Raw genomic sequence first — 19033 nt, 5'->3', positions numbered from 1 at the left:
AGGTCAGTGGTAGAGTGCATACTCACTATGCATGAAGCTCTGGATTTACTTCAGCACACTCAAAAAAAAAAAACCCCATAGCATAACACAACAACAACAAAAACCCACAACTCAACCCAAATGTGTTTTGGAAGACTGTGTGCAGGCACAAAAGCATGTTCTTTCTAGAATGGTAAAAATAAAAAGGAGTGATGCAAAAACACTTACAGAATTATATCATGCTACCAACACCTGCATACTTGAAAGTGTTAAAATAAACATGATTCTTTTTTCCTTTTTTCAAATTTTGGCAACTTCTTTTCAAAGCTTAAGGACTTTGGGAATAATGACAACAGGAGTCAGCTCCAATAAGGAGCTCTCTCTCTCCCCACTGCAGGCTGTGGCCTTGCTGGAGAACTCATAGGAATCCTTCCTTCCTCACTAAAAGGCCTCAGATCTCCAGGACCGATGGAGTTATTTTATACCTGGTACTATATGGCACAGACCACTTCTGTCAGAGTAGTAATGGAGGAGCATTTCCCCATCTGCTCCTCTCTCCACACGAAATGATGGTGCATTCATCTCCTAATTGAAAGACACAGGGAAGGCAAATTGTTTAAATTATGACTTTAAGTCCTCATGAAATAATCTATAATAATATTCAATTATAATGCATGGGACTATATTCCCCCATATTGTTCCAGTCACATCACACCTCCCATGAGCTCTCTCAACTGTTGCTAATCCCCAAATAGCTCCACATGGCAAGTATTATTTCCAGTGTAGAGCAGAGGAAACTGAGATGCAATGAAATTCAAGCTAGATTAGTGGCAGAACAATGCTTACCTACCCCTGCCTCCAAATGAGCCCTTGGTACCCTGTCATTCCGCATCATCTACCCATACTACTGCAAGGAATGCCTCACTAGAAGTTGCCAAAAAGGCTTAATGGATCTCTGCTAGTCAGTGTCACTGACCAAGTGACTATGGGCATCTCCAAACACAGAAAGGCCAAAGGCTCAGAGGAATTTCCTAATGGAATGAATTGATCTGTTTCTTGTTCTAGAAGGATCATATCATCTGTGGTACCAAGTTCCATATTTGAATCCTTCAAGAACATATCCAAAAATTTTCCTTCTCCAGGAATAAATTTTGGCACTCAAGAAAGCCCCATCTCATGGCTGGTGAGATGTTCCTTGGGAGAGAAGGATTGAAAAATATCCCTGGGGAATTCTTGGGAGAAGCAACCATTTCCTCCCGCTTAATCATCAGGCAGGACAATGTCATGAACACACAGCTTTTGGTCTGAGGGGATGAAGAGAGGTTGGAATGGTGGGTTGCAGTCCTCTCCCATGGCATACAAGGCTGCGGGTGAAAATGGGCTCCTTATTTTTCAACATTCTCTATTTCCAAAAGCATGTACATAGTTACATATATGTTGTTATACATTTATGTTCATATCTTGATGAAATCTACTCTTAGGAGAATTAAGAGCATGCATCAATGTTTATAAATGACTCAGCATAACATCTGCCTCAAAATTAGCAATCACTGAAACGTAGCTAAAAAAGTAACAGCTTAAGGCACAATTATAGCCAGGATACATGCTTTAAGGGAAATCATCACTATCTTACTTTATATAATTTTGCCTAAAAAGACAATCTGTAGTACTTTGTCTAATATAAAACATTATATAGCTATTTGGTATGGTGACCTGAATTTTATTTCATTTTGTACATTTTCACATTTAAACATCTTATTTAGTTTATAATATGCAAAATGTCTTCACATATTCTCAGAGAGATTCTATTCTATTTTTGCTTGTATAACAATTAGATTTTGGCAAGTGACTATGTTTTTTTTTGCTTTGTGTGTGTGTGTGTGTGTGTGTGTGTGGTTTTTTTTTGCAAGTGACTATGTTTTGAGACTTGACGATCAGTGGAGGGATCGGGTATAAAAATAGTTGCCTTAGGACTTGTGAACCTTAATTTCTATTACTTTTATTCAGGAGGTGAAGAAATGCCATGAGCATAGTAATTCTTTCTCTAAAATAGTGACACACTAGATTAGCCAAATTTCAAATGAGAGATGAGATATTAAAATACTATGGAAGTTCATAGAAGAGGCCTAAATTGTGTTTTTTAATATTTAAGCTAAAAGTTTGACACAAAATTTGTCATGTAAATTCTTATACGTTTTAAACTGTACTAAACAGAGAGGAAGGAAAGGAGAAATGTCTTTTCTGAGTCTATTACAATGCTATGAACTTTATCTGTTATCTCTTTTTTTTTTGTCAGTTGTGGGGCTTGAACTCTGGGCCTGGGCACTGTCCCTCAGCTCTTCAGCTCAAGGCTAGCGCTCTACCACTTGAGCCACAGCACCACTTGTTATCTTTTTTTTTTATCCACAATCATATGAGGTAGATTCTTTTATTCCTACTTTTCTTAGTCTCTGTGCCCATTACCTTAAAAAGTAGTCACTACATAGTAGCATTTAATTTTTTTCTCTTTTTCCTTCTCTTTCTTTTAAGATTTTATTCTTTTCAATACTGGGGTCTCAACTCAGGACTTGGTGCTTGTTAGGCAAGAGCTCTACCACTTTAACCATGTCCCCCAGCCCTATGTTTTTGTTGTTGTGGTACCGGTTTTTTTCAAGTACCATCTGCTTTTAACCTGGTGCTGGCCTTGAACCACAAACCTCCTAACATTACTCCCTATGTAGTTGAGATTTTACAGGAATAAACCAATATGTCTGGCAAAATCTTAATAACTATTAAATAAATAATAGAACAATAGCTTGTCCAGAATTACATAGCTGGCAAGTTGAAGATCTGGTAAGAAAGAAGTATGTGCCCATCTGACTCCATAGCCAGAGCTCTGTTCACACACTTTGTCCTTAAAAAGTTCACATGATAACAACAGAACTGGCCCAAGAACTCCTTCACCTTGAAGCAATTAAGGTTTCTAGGCCTCAGATCCCTTATCTGAAAACTGGAAAAAAGAATTCTTTTTGCTTTTTAAATATATGAGAGTGCAAATTGGTGAGTGGCTCTCACATACCTAATCCCATTTTACCCAGACAAACTGAGAGTGCTTATGAACACTACAAACAGAAATAGCAAAGGGAGAGCTTGGTAGATATAAGGGCCTTAAAAATAAACACAAACTGTTTTACATAAAATAAACTAATATTATAATGTGCATTTTGTTTTTTTTAATCAAGCATTTTCTTGTCTTGAAAAAGAAAAGGCAGTCTCTAAGCTTTTGAATTTCCACTGCCTCTACAAAGAAGAAAAGGGAGGCATGAACTCCAGAAGGACAAGTCCCAGTAGGGAAATTCATTTCTAACACCTCAGTCACCCCATGGTTAATCAGAATTGGATGGTTTCTGATGCTAGCTCTTGGCTCTGTCAACTCTTTCCTTCTGATACTTGAATAACACGAATCTGGCCGCACAAGCTATTTATCAGCTCAATCCAGGCCAGGAGAGATTTTGCAAAGCCACTGAAACCTGACTATTTTCCAGCTTTTGTTCCAATTGCGATCAACCTCCTAGGTTTAGTTCCAAATCCACGCCATCCCTGTGGAAGAGGCCCTCCCCCACCACAAAGTTGGATTTCTCTTTGTTGTTTTATTTTGCTTTACTTTGCCATTTAATTCATAAAGGTAGCCAACTGGTATTTCGTTTCCTTTCCTTTTTTAAGAGCTCCCTTGGGCCAACTGACACCAGAGACAAAGCAGATGGGAAGAAATCCCTCTGCTCCTACTCCACCATTGAGGAGAGATGAAAGATGGTACACAGTGCCCCCAAGCAATGCTACCTCTTAGGACCACCAAGACCAGACTCACATGGTCTCACCTGATAAGAGAGTGCCAGATAACTATGGAGGGCATCTAGGTTTTCAATAAATTCTGTGAGGTTTCCTCCTAATGTCCGCAGCATCCTGTCATAGCCAGACATCTTACAGAATTTAAAGAAGTATTCTCCAAAGAGCTTCAGAATGGCTTCCATGGACACACCTGTGGAATCCAGAGCACATACTCCAGTAAGATCCCCTGTGAGGTAGTAGTTCTCCCTTTGATGGTCTTCATGTATTTCTAGTGTTAAAACCCTGCTTGTGCCATTCTTCCTGAGATTGCTGTCTAAAAGCTTCACTTTCCATCCATGAAAAGCCAAGAATGTCACAGTCCTATGAGATGCCAAAGCAGCCCTGATACCAGTACCTGCTCATTAACCATGAGTCTTTCCCAATCCCACCCTACTCAGCCTTCCTATTTCATCCATGGGAAACATTTCCCAATAGACTAGCAAGGGCTGTGGAGCTATTGTATCCCTTCACCACTGATCCTGCCTCCATATAAAGGGTCACTCTGGGCTGAGTAAAGTGCAGCTCCCTGTAATCACTCCTACCACCTCAAATCTTTAAATCCAACAACTTAATGAGGAATCAAAGACTCCCCTCTCTGAGAAATCACTAATATCACAATGTAAAAAAAAAATCCACCTCATTTACCAAAAAAAATTAGAGCCAGGCAATGGTGGCTCACACCTGTAATCCTAGCTACTTAGGATGCAGAGATCTGAGGATTGTGGTTTGAAACCAGTCCAGGCAGGAAAATCCATGAGATTCTTATCTCCAATTAGCCACCACCAGAAAATCGGAACTGGAGCTGTAGCTCAAAGTGGTGTGATGCTAGGCCTTGAGCAAACATTAGCTCAGGGACAGTGCCCAGGCCATGAATTCAAGCCCCAAGACCAGCAACACACACACACACACACACACGCGCACACACACACACACACACACACACACACACACACACACACACTAGAGCAAATGCCTGAAGTGATTCTTTCTTTCTTAGCCTCAGCATTCCTTTTTCTCCCTTTTAACTTTATTTTCCATAAAGATTTCTCTGAATATCCCAGGGCACATCAAATTTCCTCTTAAGTTTTGCACTGTTTTTCTTCCTAAATAAAGAACAATTTGGGTAGGCGACAACTTTCCTTACATGCTTTCAGAGCTAGGTACCAAGTATGTGCTTAAGAAATTCCCGGAAATACAATTGCAGCCTTAGATGGGAGCTAGTACCTTCACTTCCCCATTCTCTATGTGTGCTGTTAGGACAGGGATGTGTTTTGAAAATATTTTACAATCCCTCCAAAATTCACTAATCAATGTTATCTTTAGTGAATTGACCCCAATCAACAAAATATCAGAAGACAGATTTGCTTGAACAAAAATGAATCCTAAATTTAGTGCTCTTCATATCATATCCTGAAGCCTCTGGAGCAGTAGTTAGACAAAGAAACTTCCCAAGGTGACAGCTGTTTCTAGCCTGTCACCCTTGACACAGGAGGCAAGATGTCCATAAACTATTGCCTCCTTGGAGCTCCTGGGAGAACCACATTGGGACTTTTGTAAGTCCTGAGAGCTAGGTAGAAGGTCCCCTATATGTGGCTTTATTATGGGAGGCCTGGGATTTACAATTCCTTTCATTTATCCTTGAAGGATTTTAGGAGACTCCAGCTGGATCTGGAATGTACACTGAGGTGCAACCCAGGTATAGACTGAATCATACAGAATCAGGGATGTGAGGACATCTGACCACTCCTAGCCTCTACTTGCTTCCTAAGATAGTCTGAACAACTCCCCACAGCCAAACCTGTGGGCAGATAATTGCTGTACAATCTGAGCAGAAAACAATCCCCATGGAGTTGTTCTGGCATTGTCGGAGATAAGTTATACATATTTCTTCAAAAAAAAAAAAGCACTTCAGCCAAATCTTCTGGATCTAGACAAGCTTGGAATGGCATGTGGCCATGACTTGAATTATTTGCCTCCTTTGGGTTCCTTGCATGAGAGCCTGTCCTGGCTGGATGCAGGCAGGCTTGTCTGTACCCGTAACCAGGAACCACCTGCTCAATCGTAAGTGAACTGAAGCATGTTCGACTCAGGTCCTTTCCAATGTTTCTGAGTGCCTCAGAGGACTCCTGGAAAATAAATGGACAGGTGTGGAATCGCTCCTTCCTCTCCCCTTCCACCCCTCCTTTCTCTCTAAATCTAACTAATTCACTCTAAGGAAAACCAGCTGTGCTGTGCAGCCTGCAGGCTGGAGCTCTGTGCAGGTGCTTCCTGTTACCTGCCAGAAAAAGCACAGGTCCCCAAAGGCGTCCCTCTCCCAGGGGCGTCTCCCAGGAGGACCGAGGCTGACGATAAGCCAAACGAAGTTAGATTTTAGCAATACTGGCAACCAGGTGTGGAAAGATTGCCTGTTGGACTTTTTTTTTAATCTGAAGACTTACAAAAATCCATTCCAATTGCCCGTTCCAAACCTGTTTGTTTGGTTTCTGGGCACCTAGCTCAGTTAACAGAAGACATCTGGCTAAGAGACTAACTGTACCTTAAACAACCATCTAGGGCTTGCATGTAGTGTTTTCCATCTGTGCTAGGATTCTTGGTTCAGAGTGCTTGTCTAGCAGAGGACAAAGGCCTCTTTTTAAAATTAATGCTGACCTTCTTTTTATAAATTCAGATTCACCCCTGTGGATTTAGAATTCCAAGAGTTGTCTAAGTCACAAGGTTCAGGGATGTATAGAAAACGGTAAGAAAACATATGAGCAAACAAAACACAAAGCTTTGTTGCTTTGAACTGTTATTTGATACTCAAAAAAAGGCCAACTATAATACGTGTAGTATTCTATCTTTTGTCTAAGACAAAAGGAGAAATAATTATGTATCGATCTGCTTTATTGTAGAAAATTAAATGTCATCAGGATAAACCAGGGGTATTCAATTGACTATTTACAGGGCATTGGCAGAATGGGGTGAAAGATTAGAAAGACTGTGAAAATCAGGGGACTAGTATCATTCTGAGCAAAACTCTTTGCACAGTTCTAGTCATGTTAATATTTTAAGCAAATAAGATCAATAAGAATCTATTAAAACCTTAAGATGGAACAAAGTAACAGAACAATATTTCAACAAAAGAGTTTTGAATAGCTACCCGGGGGGGGGGGGGAACCTAAACCATTTGAGAATAGTATTTCAACTTCGTGATCCTCTGACTAAAGATAAAAAGAATGTTGGACACAATTTAATGATAATTATAAAGGTAAGCTTCCTTTTCATACTTGAAGAACATTCAAGCATACAGATGAGTATATTGTAGTTGGTAGGAGCTAGGTTTCTTACTGAGAATGAGGTAACAAATATTGAAAGAAGAAAAAAAGAATGCATTTTGTCTCAGTGGATTAGAAAAACCTAACCACAGGCCCAGCTGAGGTGATAGGTAAGTATGTATGTATGTAGGTAGGTAGGTAGATAGATAGATAGATAGATAGATAGATAGATAGATAGATAGATAGATAGATAGATATGGATAGGTAGAATTGATAGTAGATAGATAGTTGGATTGATAGAATCTTGTGTAACGTGTATGTATCATTTATTTTCCTGTTGAGAAAGCTTAAAAGTAGGTACCTCTAGTAGCAAGGAGCTGACCTAGTAACCTGATCTGGGTTATTACATGCCACCCACATCTAAAAAGAACCAGAGCTTTGCTGAAATGGGGCAGGGAGAAGCATGGATATGAACCTATACAACTTTGTCATGCCAGAAAGCAAAGAAGTGATCAAAGAATGAATATGTACAGGTCAAAAGGATGCTGTAGCCAGTGTGGAGAGGGAATGGAAAATTCAAGCATCAAAATGAACAATGAAAATAAAGGATCCTAACTTATTTCAAAATATAAAAATCAAGATTCTATATTGATACAAATTTTTAAAAATACTTTTTCTTTTTCTTTTTTTTCCTTTTTTTTGTGCTATTCCTGGGGCTTAAACTCAGGACATAGACACTGTCCCTGAGCTTTATTGCTCAAAGCACATGACATTTTTGTACCATTTGAGCCATAACTCCACTTCTGCCTTTTCATAGTTAATTAGAGATAAGGGTCTCATGGACTTTCCTGCGTTAGCTGGCTTTGAATGGCAACCTTCAGATGTCCACCTTCTGAGCAGCTAGGATTACAGGTATGAGCCATGGGCACCTGATTTGAAAATACTTTCTTATAGGAATCCAAGTAACAAATATAAAAGAAATACTATGCTCAGAAAATCAACATTGTATAAGTATCTATTTAGACAAGAATCACCAATAAATACTAAACTCATAGAAGAGAGAGTTTGAAAAGCAACCACTATTTACACTATCTAATAGTGTGTCTTCATAGATACTAATCACACCCAGAGATTGGAGAAATCTGGCAGATTCTACTTCACCAAATGACCAAAGTGCTCCTCAATCAATAATGGAGCACTTTGACATCTTATAGCTCCTGATAGAATAAACTGGGAAGAGCAAAAAAAAAAATCACTTGTGGCCTGCCTGCCAAGAAAGTATATCAAGAAGAACTAGCAAATGACCCTAAACTAAGGCAGATTCTACCAAGTAGCTGAACATAACTTTCCACAGATATCAGGGAGACTCAGGATCTCTTCCAGACAAAAAGAGACTGCAGAAACCTGACAACTGACATGAGCCAGGATTTTCTTTTTGTTATAAAGACCTAATAGGCCAATTGGAAAAAAAAAAACCCCCCAAGTCTGTAGGTTAAGATAATTGCACTGTGTCAATTTTGATTTCCTGAGTTAAATAAGAGAATCTTTAGGAACAAAGAAGTATCGTATCTGCAATATGCTAACAATTCATGGACAAAATATAGATGCAGATATGGAGAGAACAGAGCCAATATGGTTAAAATGTTAACATGTGGGTCACATGGGTGAGGAATATATGGGACCTCTTTGCACTATTCATATAAACCCTTTGTGGGTTTGAATTTGTGTCAAAGTAAAAAGTTTGTGCTGATTGCCCTGAAAAGACCTCATGAAATTTTAGATAATAATACCACAAAGACCACTTATTCATGGCTAGCTGAGACATAGCTGGAAAGTCGACCTCTGTACTATTATGAGTTTTGTTAGGTATAATCAGGGCATTATCATTGTATCTTAAAGTGTCTTTATCTTGTTAGAGACTCATACTGAAATATTTATGAGTGAAATTATAGGAAATCTGAGATTTGCTTTAAGACATTCCAGCGAAAACAAAACCAGAAAAGGGGTGGAGGAATCAGATAGATGAAATAAGACTGGCAAAACACAGAAGATGAGTGAAACTGAACTTCAGTATACAAGTCTCTCTACTTTGGTGTATATAGACAAAACTCCATTAAATTCTTTTGATTAAGTGAGTAATTTCTTTGTTAGTAGAAAAAGCATCTATGCTTGGCTTCCCAGAAGAGAGGTAGAGTTGTCTACTGGACTTTTAAATTGAAATGATATATGAACTTGAATTTTCTCCTTAACATGCCTGGCTCTTGTGGGTTACCAGAAAGTGTTTACTTCTTGCTGAGTTACAGATCTAGGGACTGGAAGAGCAGAAGTGAGCTATTCTGTGCAAGGTGTGAGAAGCCACCTTCTGGTATCCCAGTAAGGGATGGAGGGAGGAAAGCTACTACTGCCTACCTTCCACATCCTGGGCAGGACTTGGGAAAGGACCACCCAGGCAAGCCTGGACTTCTCAGGACCCCTGCCCACCTCCCATCACCCAGGACATAGGCAGCAAAACCTATTCTTCATAGAGATACCCCTGAGCCACTAGACAAGGAAATACAAGTCCTACATCTTTTAAAGTGTCTCATTCAAAATGAGTAATTTGATTTTCTACATAGCTCCAGCTACCTGGAAAAAGCCATTAATTGAATATGTGCCCCTTCTCAATGATGTCACTTAGGTTAGCACAGGCTAAAGTGTAGGGAGTGCTTTGTGAGTGGGAGAAAAAGGGAATTTAAGAGAAAGACAACCACACATATTGAGATGGTGCTTTTGAGAGAGAAAGCAGGTTAAGTTGGGAGGGTTGCGTTGCAGATATGGTAGGAAGTTTGGACACTGAGGCCAGCACAGCTGGGGAATGGTTAATGACAGCTCAGGTGGGCAGTCTTCTACAGGGGCTGGTAGATAAGTAGCTGCCTGCATCCTAACAGACCTGGGAACAGTGCTATCAGTCCAACCAAACACCAAAAGAGATGCAGAAACTGAGTGTCATGTGACGGGAACAGTGTGAGTTAGTTTGCTGAGCATCACTCTGTGATGGGCACAGGTATCCTGGCCTGGTGAGGTACTGGCACGAGGTTACATTATTAGGAGGTGATCTATGCAGGATATTGCCACTTCCGTGTGTCTGATGACACAGCACTTGATATAGACATTGTCAATGTCTCTTCCAGTCTTCCAGAGTCTGCACAGACTCTGGAATCGGAAAACCCAAGCTCAAATCTCCATTTTCAGTCGGTTACACAGCCTGGGCTACTACTTGTTCCAATCTCAGATGAGTAGAGGGAAAAGTATTATACATTTTAAACTGTAAATTTGCAATAGCTGCTTTCTTTTTCTCTTTCTTTCTTTCTTTCTCTCCCTTTCTTTCTGTCTTTCTTTCTTTCTCTCTCTCTCTCTTTCTGAAAGAAGTCAGGAGAAGAGCTGTTGGCATTTGCTGAGGGCTAACTGTTGAAACGCATTTTTACTCTGGTTTTCTTAGCAGAGGACGTCTAGACAGAAACAGCTGTGCTAAATGGCTGTTGGGTGTTGTTTTGAATTTTGTCACTTCAGATCACTAATAACCCACTTACACACTAAGTAGGCACTTATTCATGTACAGAACAATTCCTTATGCAATAGTCAACCTGCCATCTGGTCCCATCCTGAATTATGATAATGAGCAAGCACAGAGCTATGCAGTGGCAGAGGGATCTGGAAAAAAATCCCAACAATTGCTTCAAGGTAAGGAAAAATGCATCCTGGAGCCTACAACTCAGACGACAGAGTCCTGGCTGGTGGTGACTAACAAATCCTTTTCTCTTTCACAGAAAGGGAGAAGCTGATCTCAACTGATCAGTATATTTTATTGAAGAGTAAAATGCCCTTCCTATAGCTTTCCCTTGGCTGAGCCTCCCTGTCTTGGATTGGTGAAATTGCATATATCAAAAAATAAAATGGTCCAGGGTCATCCTGAGAGCAAATCTCTTGTGTGTGTTTACTAGATTCTGAATTCTGATTTTTCTTTTTTTTAAAAATTTATTTTTATCTTTAAGTAGTTGTACAAAAGAGTTATCATTGAACAAAGTATGTGAATACAGTGAATCTTGATAAGTATCACCCCTTTCTGATTTTTTTTTAATTTGAAAAATATACTTGCCCTGCTTTCTTGCCCTCTTATATATAGGCCAACAGATGTCACTGAGGTACATAACTAGGAGATAGAACATTTGTGATATATAATGCAAAGCAGAGTGACGCCACAGTGATCTGCTTTGGCTCTGGGTAAGAAGGTGATGCACACATCCATCTATTAAACTTGTTGCTGTCTCTAAAGTGTTGACTGGGTTAGAAACCTTGGGCAGGTGTGGGATAGCATCTCTCTGCTAAATGTGCTGCCACACCAAGTGGCATTTACAAGCCCAGAAATATAAAAGCAGGCTGGAGTGATATCAGATGTACAGAGTATTTATTTCTGAAGGGCTGGAAACTTACTAAGGTTCTTATTGTTGTCTACTAACGCTCCCAAAACAGACAATTATAAACCAGCGACTTCAACAAAGGAAACTCATTTTCTCACCGTTCTGAAGTCTGAAAGTCCAGGATCAAGCTGCTGACCTGGTTAGTTTCTGGTGGGGGCTTTCTTCCTGGATTATAAGGAAATGCTTTCATGCTATGTCCTAACATGAAAGGAAAAACAAAAAAACACACAGGGCAAGCCCTCCAGTGACTTTTCTCCAAGGATATTAATCATGTCCTGGGCACTGCCCCTTTGTGACCTCACTTGCCTATGCATCTTCCAAAGGCTTCTCTTTAAATACTATCTCTGGAAATTAAGGCCTGAACATCTGAACGTTGCAGGGATATAATTCAATCTGTAACAGTCCTTAAGTAAAAACAAATTTCAAACAAAGGGATTTTTTTTCAAATCTTGAACTCTGTTTTGTTCATTATTCATTCTCTATAAGATCATAACCTTTACATATAAAAGCTAGCTAATGACTATTTTTAGCTTTGTACCTCATATGGTCTTGATTGTGATAACCCAAAGCAACCATTATACTACAAACAGGTAAACAAATGGACATGGCTGTGTTCTAATAAAACTTTATAAAAAAAACAGGAGCCTAGGTTTGGCCCGTAGGCTGTCAGTAGTTCCTTGACCACTGATCAAAGAGTCCAGATCATGGTTTTTATTCGTAATCATTTGAAAAGAACAGCAAAGTCCACCTCTATTTTTAAGGGGCAGCATTCAGAGCTACAAAACGTAGAACCATGTCCTGCCTTAGTTCAGGTTCACCATTCAGCTCACTTTTGCTGATCATGTCTGCACAGTACTAGATGCCTTGCATTTGTTATCTAATTTATTCCCTCCCACAAATCTGTGAGGTATTCTTTTTCAAGGAGATCAATGTTCAATGATATTCTAGTCAAAGTCATGGCTGGTAGGACAGAGCAGAATGAGCCCTTCTGTTTATTCTAGAATAACAAGAAGATGCATTTCTTTGGAAAGAGCTATGAACCAAGTCATGATGCAGTCTCCACACCCTCTGGCCACTGGGACTTCCTGAAATAAAACCAGATGGACTTCATTTAACCATTGATTCTCAACTTTTTATTTCTCTTTTATCTTCTAAGCTCTGTCAAAACTCCAGCTTTTGGATTGGAGGTGTAACTCAGTTGGTAGAGCATCAGCCAATGAGCAAAAAGTCAAGTACTGAGATTGAGTCTCAGTCTCAGACCTAAATAAATAAACAAATGAAAAAGTCCAGCTTTTAATATAGGAAGTAATTACCTTCATATGGAAATCTCACCTAACACCTTGTAGTCTTTCTGTGGAGAGAAAATATCTAGCTGCTCCTCCTACTTAACCAAAATAAAAAGTGTTATTGAAAACAATCAAATAGCTTGTAGGCCACCAGCCCCTACTTAGAATCACTTGCACAGTTGTCCTTAGAGGAATGGCACCTGGGCCTTGTCTAATTGGGGTGGTGGTACATATTAGAATCAAGAAGGGGACTGTCTTGGGGATTTGGTGAGGCATATTTAACATAATTATGTATTTTAAATTTTTAAGGAAAACAGATGTTAAGAAAATGAAAACAGACACGTTCTCTAGCAAATGCATTAAACAAGGGAGCTGAGAGGCACAGCTCAGCTGCCGTGTGCAAAAGCCAGAATCCAGGTCCCCAGGCTCTCCGAGCCCAGCAGGAGCAGTACAGTACTGTGAAGCTAACACCCAACCTGGACTTATGACTCCACCTTGGAAGCCTGCTGCCATCTGTGGCTCAATAACTGACACCCACTACCCTTCTGTTGGCTGTTGGGGAGGCCGAAGAGTCTGGAAACACCTTCTTCCAATCGCCCCTCAAAAAACAGGCTAGACAAGGAAAGAATAAGGTGCCATAGAAATCCTGTGGTTTCCAGACTCATTTTCACCTAGAATGTCTCTAGGGAAGCTACTCTGAAAGAGGGGGTAGAGGTAGAGGAAGAAATGCCCAGCTGTGATGGTTGGGAGCCCACTTGAATCCAGCATGGTGTGTGGGACTTGTTTGGGGAGGCCCAGGAAGTATTATTGCTCTTGGAGTCTGAGGTCCAGGAAATGAGCAATGACAAATTTCAATCCTAAGCCATATTCCAGCCTCAAGCCCAAGTTTATCTGGTGCTAACAGGAAGTACAGGTGGCAGGTGAGCAAGGTCTGATGGGAAGTTATTTTCACAAGCATCAATTCCTGGATTCCTCTCAACTACCATCCCAACATCCTGCCAGGACTCATTGGCATCTCTAAGTTGCTGTGTGGCTCTGTGGTCCAGGACAGACAAGAGCAGCCTCATGAGACAGCACAGCAGGTGGCAAACAGGGAGCAGGTAAACTCCTCTTTACTGGAGAGGACTCCAAGTGTCTCACACACACTCAGTTTCCCAAACTTCCTCCTTTGGACTTGGTAGAATCTTTTGACCTTCCCAGATACAGAACCCTGGAAAGTCTTCTGCAGGACACCGAGAGCATGAGCAGAGACACAAATGTCAGGCAAATCATCATGTGAAAAACAAGGGGAAAGTTTGTTCTCCATTCTGTTAGTTCCAGATTTATGGGTTAAAGCCAACAGAAACAAACAAGATTATACCTTGATCAATTGACAAGAACACTGTGGCCAGGCACTCTCAGGAACCTAGATCCTTTCTCTAGGAGCAATAATTCAGTATTCCCAGAAACGGCATAGGATGCTTGCTGTAAATAATCAGAGTCTATTGTATTTTGCCATAGAAGCCTTAAGTAGCCAAAAGTAACCCTTTGAGCCTTACCCAGAACCTTGCAAGCCTCTTGAATGAGTTTCATGGTGATGATGTCATCATACACTGTATAGGTCATGAAGGTATCTTGTACTTCTGCAGAAGCTCTGGAAAATGAAACAAGGTGAAATGAACACCCAGAAATTGGAGCTTAGTCCTGGAGGTATATCCACAGACCCAGCAAAGTATAGTGTAATAATTGACTCATAATCTTAATGAATGTGTTTAGGTGTCACTTCCTACAAAGATCTTTCCCTGGACCTAGTTTGGGCCAAGAACTTTGAATAGGTTGTACATTCCCCAACTTACATTGAGATTATTAAACTTACCTCCTTGAAGTTGGGCTCTTGAAGTTCATTATGACTTTTCTTCAGCTTTGAATCCTTAGGCAAAAGCTTCACATACCTATTTGGGGCTTCTCAAACAGCCTGGGGGATCTTGTGCCTGCAGCTGAGGCTTAAGGGGCTAGCTCAATGAATTTCTCACCACTTGTAAAATTCTGCATTTTGGTGCAATGGCTTCTAAGCATTATTAGATACAACTACTCTGAGGTGACTTATCTGAAGCCTAGAGCAAATTGGACATGTTTCAATCTATTACCATTATTTTCTTAAGTCAATTGCTCTTCCCCATGGTCAGGTTACCTCTGTACTCACTCCCCATGGAACTTATGATCAAACTAGGGACAGAACGGGCAGGAACCCCATTTAAACTTGACACATGGCTATGATCTGTCCTGTCTAAGGAAGGATGCTGTAACATCCAGATCCCTTGGGGAATGTAAGATGCCCTATGGCTCTTTCCAACCCTCTGATAGGATTCCCCATTCATCCTTGCTTCTTTCCTGCAGGCTGAACTTTAGTATCAAAAACTGATTTAGGTTTGTATATGTGTTACATGTTGCTAGAATGCCAAGCATAGCCACATGGTTGGGATTTCATAAGGGTTTTCCACCATGCTTATTGATCTTATTGAACTATATGACGGTGCATATAACATTTCCTCAGAGTCAGTGTACATTTGCACAGATAATCATTCAAACTGGTTTAGTGAAGCAATGTATACACCAATGATTTTCTTAATGCTGGTTGATATTGTCTAGTAAAATGAAAAACATCTGCTAAGAGAAGAAAAGGAGAGTAATATGACTACTGGAAAACATTTTCAAGAGACCAGGGGCTGGAAAAGCAAGATGAGGAAATTGTCATTCTAATTCATTAAAGATGAAGAAATTGTCATTTTAGTTCATATCCCTAACACTTAGCATTGTTGCTGGAATACAATAGGAGTCTAATCAATACTTGAAAAGAAAAGAGATTTTGATGAGAGACTTCTCAGGACAGTGTCTCACACAATCACTGTGTATGAATCAAGAAGAGACCTGAGTATCACCCTGGGCCTGCTACCATCTATCTGGGTGATTTGGAACAAATTTCACTCTGCCTCCATTACTCCGTTGTTGTTATAAGCATCGTGGAGATTGTGACCTGCTCTCTCAGCCACCAATGATGTGTCCTTCCTCATCTCTGATTCACTGAAAGAAAAAGAAAATTAAAGTATCTGACACCAAAAGCAGAAGTTCTCAAAGTATGATCCATGGAACCCTTAGGGGTTCCTAATATGTTTTAAGGAACATATGCATTTTGCCATCAGGTAAAAATGACTTAGATAATTAAAAAAAAGACAACCAAATAACATTTTGTAAGTTGTCATTTGAACTAATGGTGTAAAAGCATTGGTTGGTGGTGCCTACCATTGATCAAGGCAATGGCACCAAGTTATTATGTTCTTCGTTACATTCTTTACTTTCTTGGCCAACACATATTGCAGTCAAGAAATGCCAGTTTCACTACAGATTGTTCTTTTGGAGGCAGTGAACATGATCAAGTCTATTACATGTGGCCCTTAAGCACCCGTCTTTTGACCAATCTGTGTGATGAAATAGGAAGTGCATGGGCGCAGAAAGCACGTGTGCAACACACAAGCATGGGTGGCCACTTCCAGAAAGAGCACTTACACCACTGACTTAAGAGCTGAATTAGCCACTTTTTCTTTTTTTTTCCTGGAACATCATTTTTACTTGAACAAGCCACTGACAGATGAGCTCTGATTACTCAGACTAGAATATTTGGCAGAGATTGCCTTCAAAAAAACTAAAAGAACAAAGTTAGCCTGTCATTGTAATGAAAACAAGTAGCAGAATGTGTTACCAATGATCAAACTCAAGCTTTCAAATAAAAATGAGAGATTTGGAAAAACTTGCACCTGCTGTTGTGAGCTGAGAAGCATCCCATTCTTGAAGGCCTCTCTGGTGAGACTGTTGGAGATGGATGTTGACAAATGTGATTCTCATATTAGAGAATGAAACACATCAGCAATATGAAGAACTTTACCATTTAGGGAGCTATTGGTTTCCCGATGACTGATGAGGGTAATGATACAGAATGATGGCAAAAGATTTCACTCAAGTGTAATGCAGATGAAGGCATTTCATTATAATAGTTACTTCACTATAACTTCATAACACAGTATGAAGAAGGTCACTGGAATGGTTTCAGGTTCAACACTATTATTGACCTCAGAGAAACTACGCTTGCCAAGTTTTGGAGAGCCTTAAAGAAAACAGCCACAGTTTGGAGAGTATTAAAGTTCTGCCTTCTACATTTTCTTGATATATTTCAACCAAAAACCACATGTCACAACAGAATGCAAAAGAGAAGATGGAGTTATTTTTCTATTAAGTCAGACATTAAAGAAATTTGTTCTAAAACAATGGCCCTCTTCTTGATATTTTTGGGGTATTATAGTGATGTAGTATTAAAAGATGTTATATGTGCTAACCCATAATAGGTTTATTATGATTACTTTACATGAATTGACAACTATTTTTATTTTTCAGTCTTAATTTCCATAACTCTATACAGAAATAGATAAACAAAAGCTCCTTGAGGTCTCTCAGAATTTTGAAAGGCACGAAAGCTCTCTAAGAATATAACGCACTTGAAAAGTTTTTGGTGTAAACCAAGAATTTGCATTTGAAGCTTTCTTCAGGATAGGGAGAAAGAGGCCCCTCCCAGCCCTATCTAGCTTGGGCTATCTCAAATTGGGGGTTCACACTAAATGTCTACAGATGGGGCTTTGGGCTACCTAGGCCCAGTACCACCTACTCTCTGGTAAAGTTTACAGCATTCAAACCTTAATATAACCTTCCAGAAAGTCTCCAAAGACAGTTTATGCACATTCCTTGTGGGCACCATTTGGCCCTAAAGGTGGGCAGGTAGAGGAACATTAGGCTGAAGTTCTTTCCAGGAAAAAGGCACACCTCCACAAGAATGTTTTGGATTGGTACAAAAAAATTTGTCTAAGCATCCAATGAAAAGAGCACATGACAAAATCCATCTCTAACTGGTTATATTATATGAATATCCTTTTCTCCTTATAGAAGATGATGTGAAATAATTGTATCATGAACAGGAAACCAACTGCAGTCAAAGAGGGAAGGAAACAAAGCAAGTCAGTTAATGAATGCTAAGAATAAAACCTTTGTCTTTGAGGCTCTAGTGTTTATGTTAGCCATCAGCTTTAATTTATTTCCTCCATTCTAAAAAAAAATAAGGACTTACTTTTGCAGCTAAATTTCTATTCATAATTTTTACATTCTTTTTAAAGGGAGGTCTTGAAATTATATAGGTTCAGATTTCATAATATCTGTGTTGGGAAAAAAATATATCTGCCTCTATTTATCCTAGATTTATCTCCCATGTAATCCCACTAAACAAAACAGAAGCTCTCAATTCTTGCCTGTAATGATTTTTTTTCTAGAAAAGAAACAGTTCTACTTAAAGCAAATAATATTATAAAATAAGCTGTATTTTTAAAAAATGTTTCCTACATCACTAGGTGCTTTAATATGATCTTTTGGAGACTGTGTCTCCCAAGTGAAATAGTCTGGCTACATGGATTTCTAAGGGACCAATTAATGGCCTGTGGGTTAAGGCAGAAAAAAAGTCAATCAACAGGTTCCTATCCAGAAATAGAGCAGAGGGAAAGAAAGGCAACACTTTCAGATAGCCTCAAGGAATAATAGCTCTCTGCTTTTGGCTAGCTTTTGGTACAGGGGTTGGTACAGGGGTTAGACTTCAACAACTTGAGTTGCTGATGCTCTACCACTTAAGCTATGTCCCTAGCCCATTATTGCTTCAGTTCTTTTTTAGATAGGATCGTGTGCTTTTTGCCTGGGGCCAGCTTCTAACCATGATCCTCCTGCCTCCACCTCTGAGTAGCTGGGATTCCTGGTTCAAAATAGTAGTGGCAGTAATGCCCTGTCTCCACCATTTTGTAACTAACCTTTATTTAGGACAACACTAAAGCACGTGGAGAAAAGGGGCTTTTAAGCCTGTACGAAGGGATAAGAGGTCTGACAAGTTGGTAAGATGAAGAAGGTATAGCATAAAGGAGGAAGAATGGGAACCATTTTGCTTTTTATTGACTTGAATCATGTTTTGAAATAGAGGAGCTCTTTGACTTAAAGATTGGGTGACATCCCAATGAACCCATCATACATTGGAAATATCACCAAATCTAAAATGCATTCAATACACTAATCTACAGGCCTATCAGGCATCTGGAACAGAGACCCTGAAAACAGAGCCAGTCAGATGATG

General features: G+C 39.7%; 1 protein-coding gene across 1 annotated transcript in view; it reads right to left on the bottom strand.

Annotated features, from left to right (window-relative positions):
- The window catches only part of LOC105999722 (guanylate cyclase soluble subunit beta-2-like), a 48040-nt gene that overhangs the window by 23142 nt on the left and 5865 nt on the right, over positions 1–19033 (bottom strand). Inside the window, exons 2-4 of the mRNA XM_013034818.1 lie at positions 14382–14476; positions 3837–3997; positions 465–564 (exon numbers count right to left, since the gene is read on the bottom strand). Of these exons, the coding sequence (XP_012890272.1) occupies positions 465–564; positions 3837–3997; positions 14382–14448 (328 nt within the window). The 5' untranslated portion in view covers positions 14449–14476. The remainder of the gene's footprint in view (positions 1–464; positions 565–3836; positions 3998–14381; positions 14477–19033) is intronic.

The sequence above is a fragment of the Dipodomys ordii genome, unplaced genomic scaffold (assembly GCF_000151885.1).
Source record: "Dipodomys ordii isolate 6190 unplaced genomic scaffold, Dord_2.0 Scaffold197, whole genome shotgun sequence".
NCBI lineage: Eukaryota > Metazoa > Chordata > Mammalia > Rodentia > Heteromyidae > Dipodomys > Dipodomys ordii.
This window is presented reverse-complemented; position numbering and strand designations above follow the sequence as displayed.